The 14,222-nt window shown below is 43.4% G+C and overlaps 1 protein-coding gene across 3 annotated transcripts in view; it reads right to left on the bottom strand.

Moving 5' to 3' along the window:
- CAMK1D (calcium/calmodulin dependent protein kinase ID) overlaps positions 1-14,222 on the bottom strand; it is a 218,001-nt gene that overhangs the window by 15,354 nt on the left and 188,425 nt on the right. For all 3 annotated transcript variants that reach the window (XM_064656495.1, XM_064656496.1, XM_064656497.1), the window contains exons 7-8: positions 7,635-7,747; positions 5,778-5,856 (exon numbers count right to left, since the gene is read on the bottom strand). In XM_064656495.1, coding sequence (XP_064512565.1) covers positions 5,778-5,856; positions 7,635-7,747 — 192 coding nt within the window. The remainder of the gene's footprint in view (positions 1-5,777; positions 5,857-7,634; positions 7,748-14,222) is intronic.

Here is a 14,222-nt window from a genome sequence, read left to right on the forward strand (position 1 = left end):
GTTTGAGGACACAGAAGAAGGGGAGGTAAGCAGGGAGAAACAGTATCTTTTATACTTAACAGGTAGAGCTTGAAAAATGAGATAGGCTTTTGGGCACTTACCCTGAGGTGGGTATCATGAGCATCATAGCATCTATACTGAATGTATTTAATAATGAACTTTAGTTCCCTTGCTGAAAAGACAATGAATGAAATTTAACAGGTTTTAGCGCATGTTATAATTACTCTTCCCCTTTTCCCTAAGTCTCCAAGTCCATAGGCTATAAACCATCTTGCTTTTTTTCCTTTTAGGCCAAAATCCCTTAGCACCTTTCTTTCTCCCTTTCCATCACAACATATCCTTTGCCTGCAGGAATCATCTCCATTTTCACTGAGAAACAATAATCAACTTGAGCTGATCAAACTGATGCATATCTAATAAAACCCTGAGCAGTAGTTCCCGGCTTTGCAGTTAACTTTGAAGTTAACTATGTCAGCACTGAAGTTTGTTTTTATCAACTGTACTAGCTGGCCCAGTAAAAGATATTGCTTCTATCTACCACACACACATACAAAAATAAAATTAAACTAATCAGAATAATGCATCATCTGCTATCATGCTGAATATCATCCAGAAGTGAGCAAGGACTGATTAGTCTAAGTGGAACCTGGCTTTTCTCTCAGGGTTCCAGTTCTGCAGCACCCACAAGCAGCTACATCCTAACAATGGTTTGAGGCATAGAATTAGATACCAAGAGCCACAGTCTAATGATTTTCCATCCCAAATACATCCACTGAAACTAAGAAAGTTATTTCTCGTGAATAAGCATAACAAATCTCATACTGCACATGAGAGGAATCTAATCTAATGATCAAATATTATTTCATAGTATCTAATTTATTTTAGCTCTCTAGCTGAGTTCAAACTTATCACACCAATTTATCTGGCCATACCACTTCTAAGCTTTGAGGGGAACCTCCAACAAAGACAAACCAGTAAATTTCCTTTTGGACAGTTCTTTATTAGCATGCTGCAAGCATATGTCTCATTCTCCCTGCCCGTGACAGCAGGCAAAGTCTTTCATCTACCATTATTTTCTGAGCCCTCGTGCTGAAGGCAGCCAACTCAAATGCTGTGCTGGCCAAACAGTGCTTGGAAATACTCTTCAGTATGATGACAGGAAACATGGAGTTAGCTGTAATGGATAACGCTGAAGGATCATAACTCTTCTATATGTACACACACACATATATATATCTACATGTACACGCATGTATGTGTATAAATATACACACACACGTTCTGTATCAGTGATGTTCCAAAATAAATAGAGTGCAAGGATGAACTCGATAAGTTTGATTTAATGTTGTAAACATCAGCAGCTCCCTTCAGGAAGGCCTTTTCACACTTCAAACAGTACCGTCTGAGAAGTGAGCTCTCTGTAAACCACGTCCTTTCCCTGGGTGGAAATTATTATCTGGCTTGTGCTCTCTGGCACATAATAAACACTCAGGGTCATGGCCATAATTTGCAGAGACTCAGTCCTTGCCAAAGCTTTGTGATTCTTCAGTGTAGGTGTGGATAGATGTCGGCACGTCCCAAGTGTCCTCTGTCCCTTTGCACAAGCAACGGGGAAAGGCGAGGACCACACTCGTACCTGCAGACACAGGTGTCTACCTGGGGCCACAACCTCCCTCTCCCTTATACAATCCATACAGGGAGGCAGCATATACATCACTTTTTAATTTAGATGCCCCAGGTTGCCTTCAATGCTATAACTGGCTTCAGCACACAGCTCTAAATCCCATTTAAGTTCACTTGGTTAATGCATGACAGAGCAAGTAAATTCATGGCACCCCTTCCAACTTTTATGTTAGCTTTCTAACTGTTGGACTTTGTCCTTGCCCCCTGAGCACTCTTTTTGTTCCTTCTGATCTCAGCCTGGAGGCTGAATTTGGCTCTGCAGGGCACACTTTGATAATCCTTGTGGGTCCCTTCCAACTAAGGATATTCTAGGTTTCTATGATTCTACAGATTCTCAGTTTCTGCTGCTCACCCTTAATCACTTCAGACTGAGCCACTGCCCTAAACAGGGTGTGGGTTCTGATATGGCAATATATTTAATAAACTTAATTGCTGTCATTATATGAGCCAGGGAAACATTAAAATGTATCAAGCTGCAGCAAAATTACTCCACTCTTTTGTTACCTTAATTTCCCATGTCCTTTTCGAAAAGTCACCAGTGGAACAACCAAGCAGAACATTGCACCTTTGCAACACACCGTGAACAGTGCAAACCTCACTGGAAGATACACTATAAAATAAGTAAGTTTTCCAATGAAAGCGTAAGTCACCTGTACATCAAACTGGAGAAATCTGTATAAATGGATTGTACAGGCTGCGGTGGAATCATTATACCAACAAGTCTCACATATTATACTGTTTCAACTACCATACTTCACTGCAATTATTAGCCTCCTTTTCTGCCAACTCTGAGTTTAACATACCATCCCTCTGCCAAGGCCATTTGACTATAAATAGCAAAACATCACGTAAATGCAGGCATGTGGGGAGCAGATACAGCACAGAAAAGCAGGCCATTGGGAAGAAGTATTTACTTTTATTAGGGTCTGTTCCTGTGCAAACATTTAGTCATGCAAATAGCTGTCTATTCTAGAGCAATTTTCCAAAATTCAAAAAGATTATTAACCTTAAAAGCATAAATGTAATATATTGCAAGATCCAGTTCTTGCAAGCCCTGTTTGGAAGTTTTAAATAAAAACACGGTAATTGAAATAAAAGGTGTATTTTGGAATTGGCTTGTTCTCCACAAATGTTACATAAGAAACAACAAAGCCTCATGGCAATGTCAGGCACAGTTAACCACTTTTATCACAATCAGATTATAAAATAAGTGTTAAGTATTCTTGATTTGATAGTTTTCTTCCTAATTTGTGGCTTATTGCAAAGATCTGATACTGCAAGGGAAGATACCACAGGAGGAAGAAAAAAAGAAAGCTGGAAAATGTTACTACATGGAGCTACTTCATCATATGTGTTAATCATCTACCATTTGCACAGCACCAGTGACTCAGGTAGATCTGTGTTCTGCTGGTGAGACAAGGAGACAAACCCCAACTCTCACTAAAGTCTGGCAAAACTCCTGTTAACCTCAGTGGAATCAGGATTTCACTTCATGACAATGCTGGGGTTCAAAGATGCTTTTCCAGTTACGTTGCTTGTGCAGACAAAAGAGGTGCTTTTTATGAGATGCCATCAAGGGCTACTTGCAGTGCGAGCACTTGGGAAAAGCATATAATTTTTGGGCCCTGTGAAGTCTGCTCTGATCACCTCTTCCCACTAAGCCAATAGTCTTATGTACCTCACTACCATGGATAACACACAGAGAAGACAATGCTATGTCAGCACTGTGGAGAGTGATGTGGCTAATGGGGGTTGAAAATGGGTACACTGAAAAATACATGCTCATCTGACAAGGTGGTGTGGGATGCCCCCATCATAAAAGGTGGAATCATGAGAGGAACTCAAACCTGCACTTGCTGGAAACTTAAACATGACCAGGCTGAGAGAAGGACACAGATGACCATTGAGAGGAAAAACAGAGATCGACCCCTCCTCCACCAAAAAGGCCTTTCCCTCCTTCCAAGAGCAGGAGGGAATGCCATTGCAACAGATGTAATGGCTAGAATGAGAGAAGAAACATCAAAACCCCCACTATTTCCTGACATAAGCAATCTGTGTGGAAAATGATTCTTGAGCAATGCTTTGGCAAAAGGAGACCCTATCACTGACTCTGAAATAACAGATAATATTTGGGTGAGTAGCCTTGATTATCCAAAAAGGCATTTATCACTACAGTATCCAAACCCTCCATAAGATCACTGCACCACTCTCCAGAGAGGTCCATAACAGCAACATCTGTGTTACGGGAAGAAGCTTTTCAGAGCAAAGGGGAATGAGCCATCAAGTTTTGCTCACAAGTGCAGTGGGGAGGACAGAAGCAGATCTGAAGCCATAGGTCAGGAAACCTCCATGCTTTGCTTCCACTATACAACTGTCATAGAAGCACAGATTCGTAGAAAGGCTTGGGCTGAAAGAGACCTTAAAGATCATCTAGTTCCCACATCCCTGTCCTGTAATCCACTGGCACATACTGCCTCTGTGTCAAAGGGAGGTGGGTTTGGGATGTGGGGTGGAAATATGGTGCACATTTGAAGCCTCTCTACTGCAGTGCCATTTGCATGTCTGACACTTCAAAGGCTGACCCTGAGCTGTGCTTTACATGGCTGGGAAGCAGCCCTTCAAGTGAACCACTATCTGGCAAAGTCAGCCTGGTAGAAGAAGACCCCCTGACACAGAAATTGGGGAAGACTCTCTTGGGAGATTGTTTTTACATCAAAGAATGAATTCTGTAGAAAATAGTAAGAATTATGGAGCAGTCTGTGAGTTTCCATCGGCCCTTGGCCACGTCATGCAAAAGAAAAAAAAAAAAACACAAGAAGAAAAGGAATGAAAATTCTTTTTATCATTTTGTTCCTTTTGGAGGGCCCAAAAGCTGTGTGTGTTGCAAGTGCCACGTTTCTTTGTTGCACTCCAGCAACCAACACAGATGTAGCAGGGCCAAGAGCTGGATTCCTTTTTTTGTGTGTGTATGTATCTTGGATGTAAGGCTTTGGAAAATTTGCCTCTGAGTTGTACAAATGGTCACCTCACTCCCGCTGGGAGTTGCATTCCCATTGTTTATTCTGTATTGCTAATATTGAGTTCTGTAATGTTTAATTTCCCAAAGCTCAGATTTTTCTTCCTCTCCCAAAAACTGGATTTTGTTACTCAAATTTTCTTTTTGTCACACAAACAGTGCAAAAGGAAATGGTATTTGGGGCAACTGTGATAGTATAAAAACAGTCTAATATGCACCTGGGAAGAAAATGTCATGCCATTGACTTTTTTCTGTTGCTGCTATTATAAAAACAAAAATAATATCTCACCTCATATTTAACATTCCCTTCCCTAAAAGACTTGGATTCAGAGCCCATGTGAGGGTGCAGGTGGTGGTGATGCTCTCAGTCACTCAGGGCTGGTCAAAAGTAAATGACCCAATCCTGTTCCAGCTGCATAAACCTTGGGTAAAGTCACTCATATGAAAAGGCATCATCTAATTTAAAGCACTTTAGGGAGGTCTAAATTACAAATGCAGTCAGATCAAGTACTCTTCTGTAGGCCCTGCAGAGAGACAGCATTGCTACTGCTAAATCACCTTCAGCTCATTCCTCTCTAGCCTATCTCTTCCATTCAACAACAGAGGATAACCAGCATGTGGAAACAGCTCCGGACTGCGAGCAGGAGGTGGACTATTAGTGAAGCACAGATGAGGATTTCCTACTTCATGGGATACTCTAAAGGGCTCTGATATTACCTTGGCAAGGACCTCATGAGCAGGTTGATATCAAGCCTTCTGCACACCCGCGGAACTCGACCTTTGGCCCCCAGCTATGATTTCTGGGTTCAGTCATTTGGGCATATGCCACTGCTGCACTGCAGTCAACGTACACAATTCAGCATTTTACTAATCCTTACACAGATACTCAACAGGCTGGTGCATGAGATTAAAGTCCATCACAGTCTTCCAGGAAAAACTGGAGGACAAAGGCGGGTTTTTTTCAATAAAAGCACTAAATTATTTAGTAGAGTATGTTACAGGAAAACGACTTCCACCCACGAATGTAAAACGATGCCCTCTGCCCTGAGGGTTTCACACAGCAGTGGCTGCTGCTTACCAAGGGTGCCGTGCTGCTTGCTCACAGGTGTATCTTTTATTAGGGTCCTTCTCCATCAAATTGCGAATGAAGTCTTTAGCTGCAAAAAAAAGAGAATAAATGAAAGCAATAGAGTTGATGCCCAGTTCTGCTGATGGATGATCAGCCAACAGGCTACCAAGTGCCACCTGGCCACAGCACAAGAAAATGGTCCTAGGCCACTTGTCATTTATTAATATAGATATAACCAAAAGGACTTAGGACCAAATCCAAACTGTTTAGTACAGCAGATAAAAGCTGAAGGCATCTACTCCTGAAGGTATATTTATGAGTAGAATGGATAATTCAGAGTCAGCAGAGTACAATCCTGGCAGCTCCCAGCTCCCTGGTCAGCCACGTGCCTCTTATCATCTTAGTGGCCTGAATGTGGTCACATCATTGCAGTTGCTGGTAAACTGAGTGGGAAAAGCAGGAAGGAGGTCAGATGCCACAGCAAGAGAAGCTTCACGTTGCTCACTCCAAGCAGTCACACACATGGACAGCTGTGAGGACATGTTGTGTATTTAAAAGGAATTTAGTGAGGCAAATGGACTCCCTTGAGCACGAGGCAGTATGTTTTTAATTGACACTATAATGGAAGGAAGGGAGATTGCAGCATGGCATGCATCCAGTAGTGTCAGGACAGTGTAGCTGAAGGAGCCACAGCAAAGCCAAATATGGCAGGAAAATCTTTTTGCTGATTTAGGTGCTGGACTTTCCCCCAAAAGGCAAAGGGGTCTGCCAGCAGACCTTCATATTTTCTCTGAAAACCCTTATAGGCTTAAAAAACTTCTCATCACATATATTTCTAAGCAATCCTTCACAATGATATCTGGACTGCAGATGTAAGCAGCATGAAATGTTGCTCTCTGTGCAGATAAGAGCATATATAATAATCTCTATAATAAAAACAATTTTTATCTCCCCTACCTCAATCAGTAGTACTAATGAATCAGAAAACTGCATTTCTAGAGATATTTTTATATGATGAAATATTCTTAGAATTCATTTCTTCTCCTGCATGAAATGGTAGATGTTTCCCTGGGTTGGAAAGAGTGAGGACACTGAGCTTGTGTGACCCCTTGGAGACCACACAGTACGTCAGTGACACATGCAGGGTGCAATGCTGAATGTGTCCCTCCTGTCACCAATGGACACTGATGCTGGCAGGCCATGAGCCATGCTGCAGCCAGAAGCCTTTAGCCATATCTGCCTGTAACATGTTGGTGTATTTGACCCTCTGCCAGATTGACCAGAGCAGGGACAGACGGGCACTGTGGGTTAAATACCTTCTGCACTGGGTGGGGAGCTGGGTGAGCATATGTGAAGCTATCTGGATCCAACCACATGGACAGTCCACTCAGTTTCTGGATCTGCTCATCTCATCCACCTCATTTGGAAGCCAATGATTTCCTGGTTTTTTTGCTGCACACGCTGCAGTCCCACTTTGGAGCTGCAGTGCAGTGTCAGTAACAGAGCCAAAACAGTTTGCCACCTTATTATTAATGACACTTAAACCATCTGCTTCTCATTTGTATTTGATTGAGAAATTAAACTGTTTTTTCTTCTTGGGACAGTCTTCTGACATCTTCATATTCTGTCTCAGGTATGTTTTAGTGCTTTATATGTGGCTGGACAAAATTGTATTTAATTTGCTCTCCTGAAGAAACAAATTCCCAGAACTATTTAAGCTGAGAGAAATAAACATTCCCAATAGTCTTCAGTCAAAAGGAGTTCTGGACATGATGGAAGGGACATTCTCACGCCCAGAGGAGGATATAAGCAACAGACATACATGGATGCATGGTTGTTGCAATTAAAGGAGCAGTAACTACTTACCAGACTCAGAGATGTCATCCCAATATGGAGAGTCAAACTCATACTCTGCCTTAAGGATCTGCTCAAAGAGTTTGGAGTCATTTTCATCATAAAAAGGGGGATATCCACAGAGGCTAATGGTGAACAAGAAAAGAGAGATGTAATCATTGGACCCATCTTTGTCAAGAAGAAAGAGGGAGGGAGAAAAAGGAGAAACTCTTGCTTAAGACTTGACCCATTGAGTTTTCAAGTAGGCAAGTGCTAACATGAAAGAAGTTTGTTTAGGGGTACATAAAGCCACTTCTGAAGACTGGCACTGTCCAGAACAAAGAGGAATTCTGCTTAGAAACCTGGTGCTGTTGATCCCATGCTGACTGATGCAGATATCCTAGTCTCTCTCTGCATTCTTTTGTGTGCTTAACTAGACAAATAGTTTTATTACATAGACATGTCCCTTTCCTATACATGTGGTAGGAGGAGATTTCATGAGCTACACCTTACATCCACAGAGCCCCAACCATCAGCACATCCAGCAGACCTGGTGTGCAAAGCAGGACAAAGAGCCCTGCAGAGCTATCAGGCACAGGGTAGGAGGAATCTGCAGGTTGTGCTGGGCTCTGCGTCCCCAGGCACAGCGAGAAGGATGTCTAGGAGTCAGTCCCCCTCTGCAGCAGAGCCTGCAAGGGCTGGACATGGACCTGCTGCTGACACAGATACACTGAGAGCCTCTCCCTTTCTCACTTCTGCAAGTGATTTTGCTGACCACGTCCGACTGCCTGCCTTGCCTAAGGCTAACAACAGTCCTGTCCTGTTTTTCAGTGTTTATACTCAGACTTCTCAACAAGCCTAAATCCAGGACAAGCAGGATATTGAACATTATGTGCCTAGTTTGAGCTACAACACTCGGGGTGCACCCTCCCAGTGCTGCAGACAGCAGGACAGTCACTGTGCTGAGACACGGCTCCTCTAGCCCTGCAGGCGTGGGAAAAGCACATCCAGCACTGCATTAAGCCAATAAAACTCACAACAGTGTCAGAGATCTCTCATACCCAGCTGATGCTGCAGGCAGTAGTCTGTCCCTTTCTAAACAGACATGTCAGCAGAGATGTCCCTTCTTCAAGTTTTAATACCAAGGTTGCAAAGTGCCAGATTTACCTCCAAGGCTGCTCCAAGGTTTTAGCAAACTCATCCTGCTCACAGTTAAACAGACCTTTCTGCCTCTATGGTCTATATAGAGATGATGAATTTTTATCTCTTATCTCTAGTCCATGGTCTACATTATTCTTACACATACTTTGTTGGTATTGAAATAATCTTTTCCCAGCACTTTTCTTAAACTCTGAGTCAATCAACCTCAATAAGGCATTTAATTGGAGAGAGCCAGCAATTATATAAACAGATTGAAGATCCAGCTCAGAAACTACACTGCAGTAACAAGAGAGCAAAAGGGGGGAACTGTAAGAAATTAAATACTTGAGTTATTTATAACCCAAGGCCAGCCAGCTGCCCTGGAGGTTATTTGAACCAACTCAACACTTCAGGGTGAAAGGAGCAATGTTTTGTTAGCTCTGAAGAGCCAGTGTGCTTGATAAATAATTTAAATACCGAGTGAGATGTTGATCTGCGTCACATCCATATTGACCTGGGAGAACTCTGATGAAATTTGCAGCATGATAATGAGTCCACTGTGGTTCAGCTGAATCAGAAATCTCTCTCTTTATCTTGCAGAGCAGATGAGCCAGTTCTCATTTGTGTCCCACTGAATGACTGCCTTTATCAAAAGCAAGTAAGATAACCTCATGCCAGACTAGTATGCTCCTTCAGAGCAGGACTGTGTACCTACTTCATTGGCACGTGCTTGTGTGTGGGGCTGGGTGATGCAACTCCTGTGTGAAAACCCGTGGTAGAAGTGGTGTATTAGAAGGGTCGTTAAAAATGCTGCATTTAGGCAAGTGCCAAAAAGCCACTATGAACGGGGACAATGAAGGAAAAACATCTGGTAGCATGAAAAAATTTAAATAACTTGTTTTAATGTAATAATTATCGGTGCTTACATTCCACAGTCCTGGGGGGGGGGGGGGGGGGGATGCACACAAACTGATTTTCACTTTCCTCCTCTTTTGCCACAGAATCACAGAATTATTAGTCTTTCCATATCCAGTCTTTCCTTAAACATCTCCATGGACAGTGACTACTCCACCCTCACAACTCTCAAGATTTGTGCACCTTACTGAGAGGTGTGGAAATGATGGAGTTGACAGCATCAGCACTGCAGCTGTTAGGATGGGCTCTGGGGTAGAGATGCCCAGGTTGATGCAAAACAGCTCCTCCAAAGGCACTTGGAGCCATCACTCTGTCCCTCTTTCTTGGGAGGCTCGGGGGACTCAGTATAAGAAGCCTGGCAGTCCCTCATTAATTTCCTGCCCTCCTCAGCACTTCCCATAAACAAACCCAAACTGCTCTGATAAAGCATTTTAAGGCAAGCAGTCAGCAGTGTGCACGCTGAGGAACTGGCAGGCTGCTCTGGAGAGAGAAATAACTCTCTCTAAATGTGCACTGTACTAATTACCTTGGCAAAGGTACAAGAGCACAAGTTGGGACTGCTGTGATTTACACACACTCGTGGCAGCAAAATGTAGGAGTAAACTTCTGAGCAGCACAGAGCTGGAGGGCTATAACCCCTGCAAGAGGGAGCACAGAGATATGAACCCCAGCAAGGACCCCAGCATCTCCAGAGCCTTTCAGTCCAGCTCCTCCACTGCTCCTATGTATGGCTTGAGTATCTACACATTTGGATCTACCTCCATGTCCAGGAGGTCCCTGCAGCCCATCACAGCGGTGGGTGCTGGGAGGGGTGAAGCATAAGGAGAGACAGAGTCATGCAGGAGAGTACCAGGACTGCTGGGAGCTGGGCACAGGGCACAGCTTTTCACTTGACAGTGAGAGGTTGAGAAGTTTTGTTACTATTACAGATCATGGTCAGGGACATCCCTCCAAACCAGCCCCTCACATGAGAGCAGGCTGAGTGCAGCATAAGGGCTGATCCTGAATTGTCCAGGAATGGGATGAACCTCCTGCACAGGGGGTGCCAAGGATATTGCTCAGGGAGGCAAATCAATGAGGACCTGCACCAGAAAGCAGGTGAGAAGGGAGCAAGCTCTGTAGGTCAGAAGAGGTGGCATTTGGGAGGGGAACATCAGGGCATCCTGGCACAGGGGCAGGGTGAGAGCCAAAATATAGGCAGTCTTGCTGTCCTTTCTCTTAAAAACAGAGTTTAGGAAGACACAGAAGTTTTAATGTTACTTTAATATTTAACATTATTGGCTTTGCAGAAAGGGATGGGAAAGCCCTAGTAAATTAGCCTATCATACAATTTATAGCTGGAGGAAATATTCTTGGACTTTCAGCAATTGGGCCACTTTCCAAAGTCTGTAATGAGCTTTTGGTTAATTCTTACAGAATCAAAATCCCACCAACTTTGTTTCCATCTGCTGGGACATTCTGTGTGAAAAAAATGACCTCACTATCAGAGGTTCTGCTGCTTTTCTTTAGATATGCAGAAATGGAAAAATAAACCCTCTGTCTTCGATGTGAAAAAAGTCCTACGCTGTCCTGGGGGAGTTTCAGGCAGATATAAGTTGCCATCATTTTCTTGCAGTTTCAACAAATAAAAGATTTTCAGAATTATTTAGCGACCTTATCACATCAGCAACAGATTTTCCCCTAAACTCCTACTTCCAGTCTTGCCTTAAAAATAATGGAATGCAGATAGGAAAAACCCAGGTGGATGTACAAAAGAAAGATATTGCCAGAAGTCATTTCTAGAAGCCATCATGAGAGCACAACAGCAGGAACATCTTCTCCTCACCATGCAGAGAAAGCAAATCCCTGCAAGTTCTCTTTACATATTGAGGGTGATACTAAAGGCTAAATAACTCATTCACACAGTCAGTGCCCAGCCTGCAGCACAAGAGGCACTAAGGACCAAGACACACAAACAATTTTATAGTTAGATTAGAGCAAAGAATTCAGTAAGTGCTCAAAGACCTGAGATGTATGGTGTGGGAAGTCATCCAAGTGCTATTTATAGGGATAAACACATGTATTTTTTCTGTATATTTTGGGACTCTCATACTGTCTGACACTGGTGCCCTCACAAAGCTGTGGACAAGGACATATTAACCTATGGAATCAAAGACAAATTAAGAAGCAAGCGATGAGTAACAATCATTTGTGACTGTCTTCCCAGTGTTTGTGTGAGTTATCCTGAACGATCCAACATGCCTTTGTACTTTGCCACCACTATTTGATCTTCCAGTATCAAATAAGTAAGTTATTCCTCAGTTTCTTGCTTAGGCTTGTGTGTGATGCCAAGCAGAGGAGATGACTGACCAGTTTTTCCCAATGTATGACTCCAGGGTGATGGTGGAAACTTCTTTTGGCATAATACACTTTGTACTGTCCCTGGTTAATCCTTCCATACAAACATCACTGATGATTCATGCACATCTACTTAAACATCAAAAACAGGTTAGCAGCCAAGTGTGAAATTATGATCCAAGGTCTATTTCCAGATACTAATTGTTTATAAACAACAATAACAAACCAATAATTCTCTTGTCCTAACAGTGAACAGAATCAGAAGAAAATTCAAGGCAAAATGTGCTCAGTCTAGTGCAGAAGAGACAGGAGGTGTTGCCTATGAATAACAAAGGGCTGAACCATATCATTCTGTTGGCCTAGGTACTTTTCCAGCTTTGAAACATGATTTTCTATTTTTTCCATAAATTAACTTAATCTCTTTATCAGGTAGGCATGTAATCAGTATTTTAGTTTCACAAGCTTTTGCAACCCCTTACTCGAGCTGCTGGGAATCCAGGGAAGTCTCTTGCTCTTCTTAAGCTTCATATTTTTAAGCTGGACACATTATCAGAACTATTTTGTGATAAGTGGAAAGCTGAGCTCAACACTGAGGCTGTTTCCAATTCAGAAATACTGCAACTGGAATAACAGGAAATTTCAGGCTCTAAAATTAGTTTGTGTGAATAATGACATCTCATGCAAAAGAGGTTTTGATAAAAACTCTGCTGGTGCAGCCTCTGCAATCTGGCTGTCATTAACTAGAGGCATTAGAGACTGGAACTGAAACAAAGGTATTCTTTCCTAAGACGTCCTTTGCCTTGCATATCACAGAAACAAATATTTCTCTAGAGCATTGGTGCCACAGAAACAGTTTGTTCTTCCAGTGTCATAAACTGAGGGCTCTCAAGTGAAACTAAGCTTGTGTCTGCAGGCACTCAAACCACTTGCAGTAATAATAGCTCACAGCATCTCTAATTTATGCCTGGCTTTGGTGTTAGATTCCCCTGAGCTTCCATCTTCTTAAACGACAAGTCTGTCCAGAGTGGCTGTTAGAATCTGTGGGAAAGGTGGGGAGGTGATGCAGGACATTGTGCTTGGATTGCCTGATGCAAAAATTGCGTCTCCAACTGCTTTAGGCATGTGCAAGTAGCTCCAACTGTGCTGATAGTGAAGCTGGAAATGGCATATCTGTATGGGTGCAGTGATATACTGGAATTATAACTCCTGCTCAGGGCAGGATTAACTACCAGCATTGCACCAGGGTGGCTGTGCTGCTGGTGCTTGAGGCATCTCAGTGTCATTCCACACTGGGAGCTCGCTGGCTCTGCCAGCTCTGGTGGTATGGCACTGCTGAGACAGCAAGTGTTAAATCCATGTCCATCACTGGTGGTATCAGACAGTCCAGTGGGACTGCTTCCTTCCAGCTTAGGGAAGGATCCTTTTTCTCTCTGCTGTATCCCAGACATCTGCTCTTTTAAAAGACCACGTCTACAACTTCTGGCTGTTCCTGGAAGCAAGGATGACATCCAGACCAAAACTAGGACATGTGAGATGTGGGCTGTGTTTCTAAGATCACATTGCACTCAACAAAGATGGAGTCAACGGAGACTGGAGAGTGATGCAAGTGTTCCATAAAGCAAATTAATCCATATTGTGAAAGCAGGGCTCTGAGTACAGAGCAGGGTGTGATCCAGTCACCTCAGCATGGGCATCTGGTGCTATTTGACATGGTCCACGGTCTCCCTCTTGGCTCCATCTGTCACTCCGCAAGGAAGGTCTCCACAGCATGTTGCATCTGCCAAATGCACGTGGATGCTCTGGATGCCCCAGAGTGGCACTGAATGTGGAAGTTTAGGCAACTGAAGGGCACACCCTGGTGAAAGGACTGCTTGCACTGACCCAGACTGGGTTGAGGTGCCCAGACAAAGAGTCCTGTGCCATCGGAGAAACTGAAGTGCACAGCACCCCTGTCCTCAGCTGACAGGGATGTCACGGGACTATGGAGGGCTGCACTGTCCTGAAGTCACAGCTTGAGACCAGGCAGGACACTGTATGTGACTGCAACAGCACTAAGCACCTACATCAGGGGAACCAAAGGGAGCCCTGTAATGCTGCTGTTACAGAAGCTGAAGGATGTAGCTCACGTGCAGAAATACTGAAGGAGACTGGTTTGGTCCAGACCCAATCCCACCCAAGCTGTAACAGTCTGGCAAACACATTACCATGATCCTTCTGCAGCAAAGTGTT

This window comes from Pseudopipra pipra, chromosome 5 (assembly GCF_036250125.1).
Source record: "Pseudopipra pipra isolate bDixPip1 chromosome 5, bDixPip1.hap1, whole genome shotgun sequence".
NCBI classification, from domain to species: domain Eukaryota; kingdom Metazoa; phylum Chordata; class Aves; order Passeriformes; family Pipridae; genus Pseudopipra; species Pseudopipra pipra.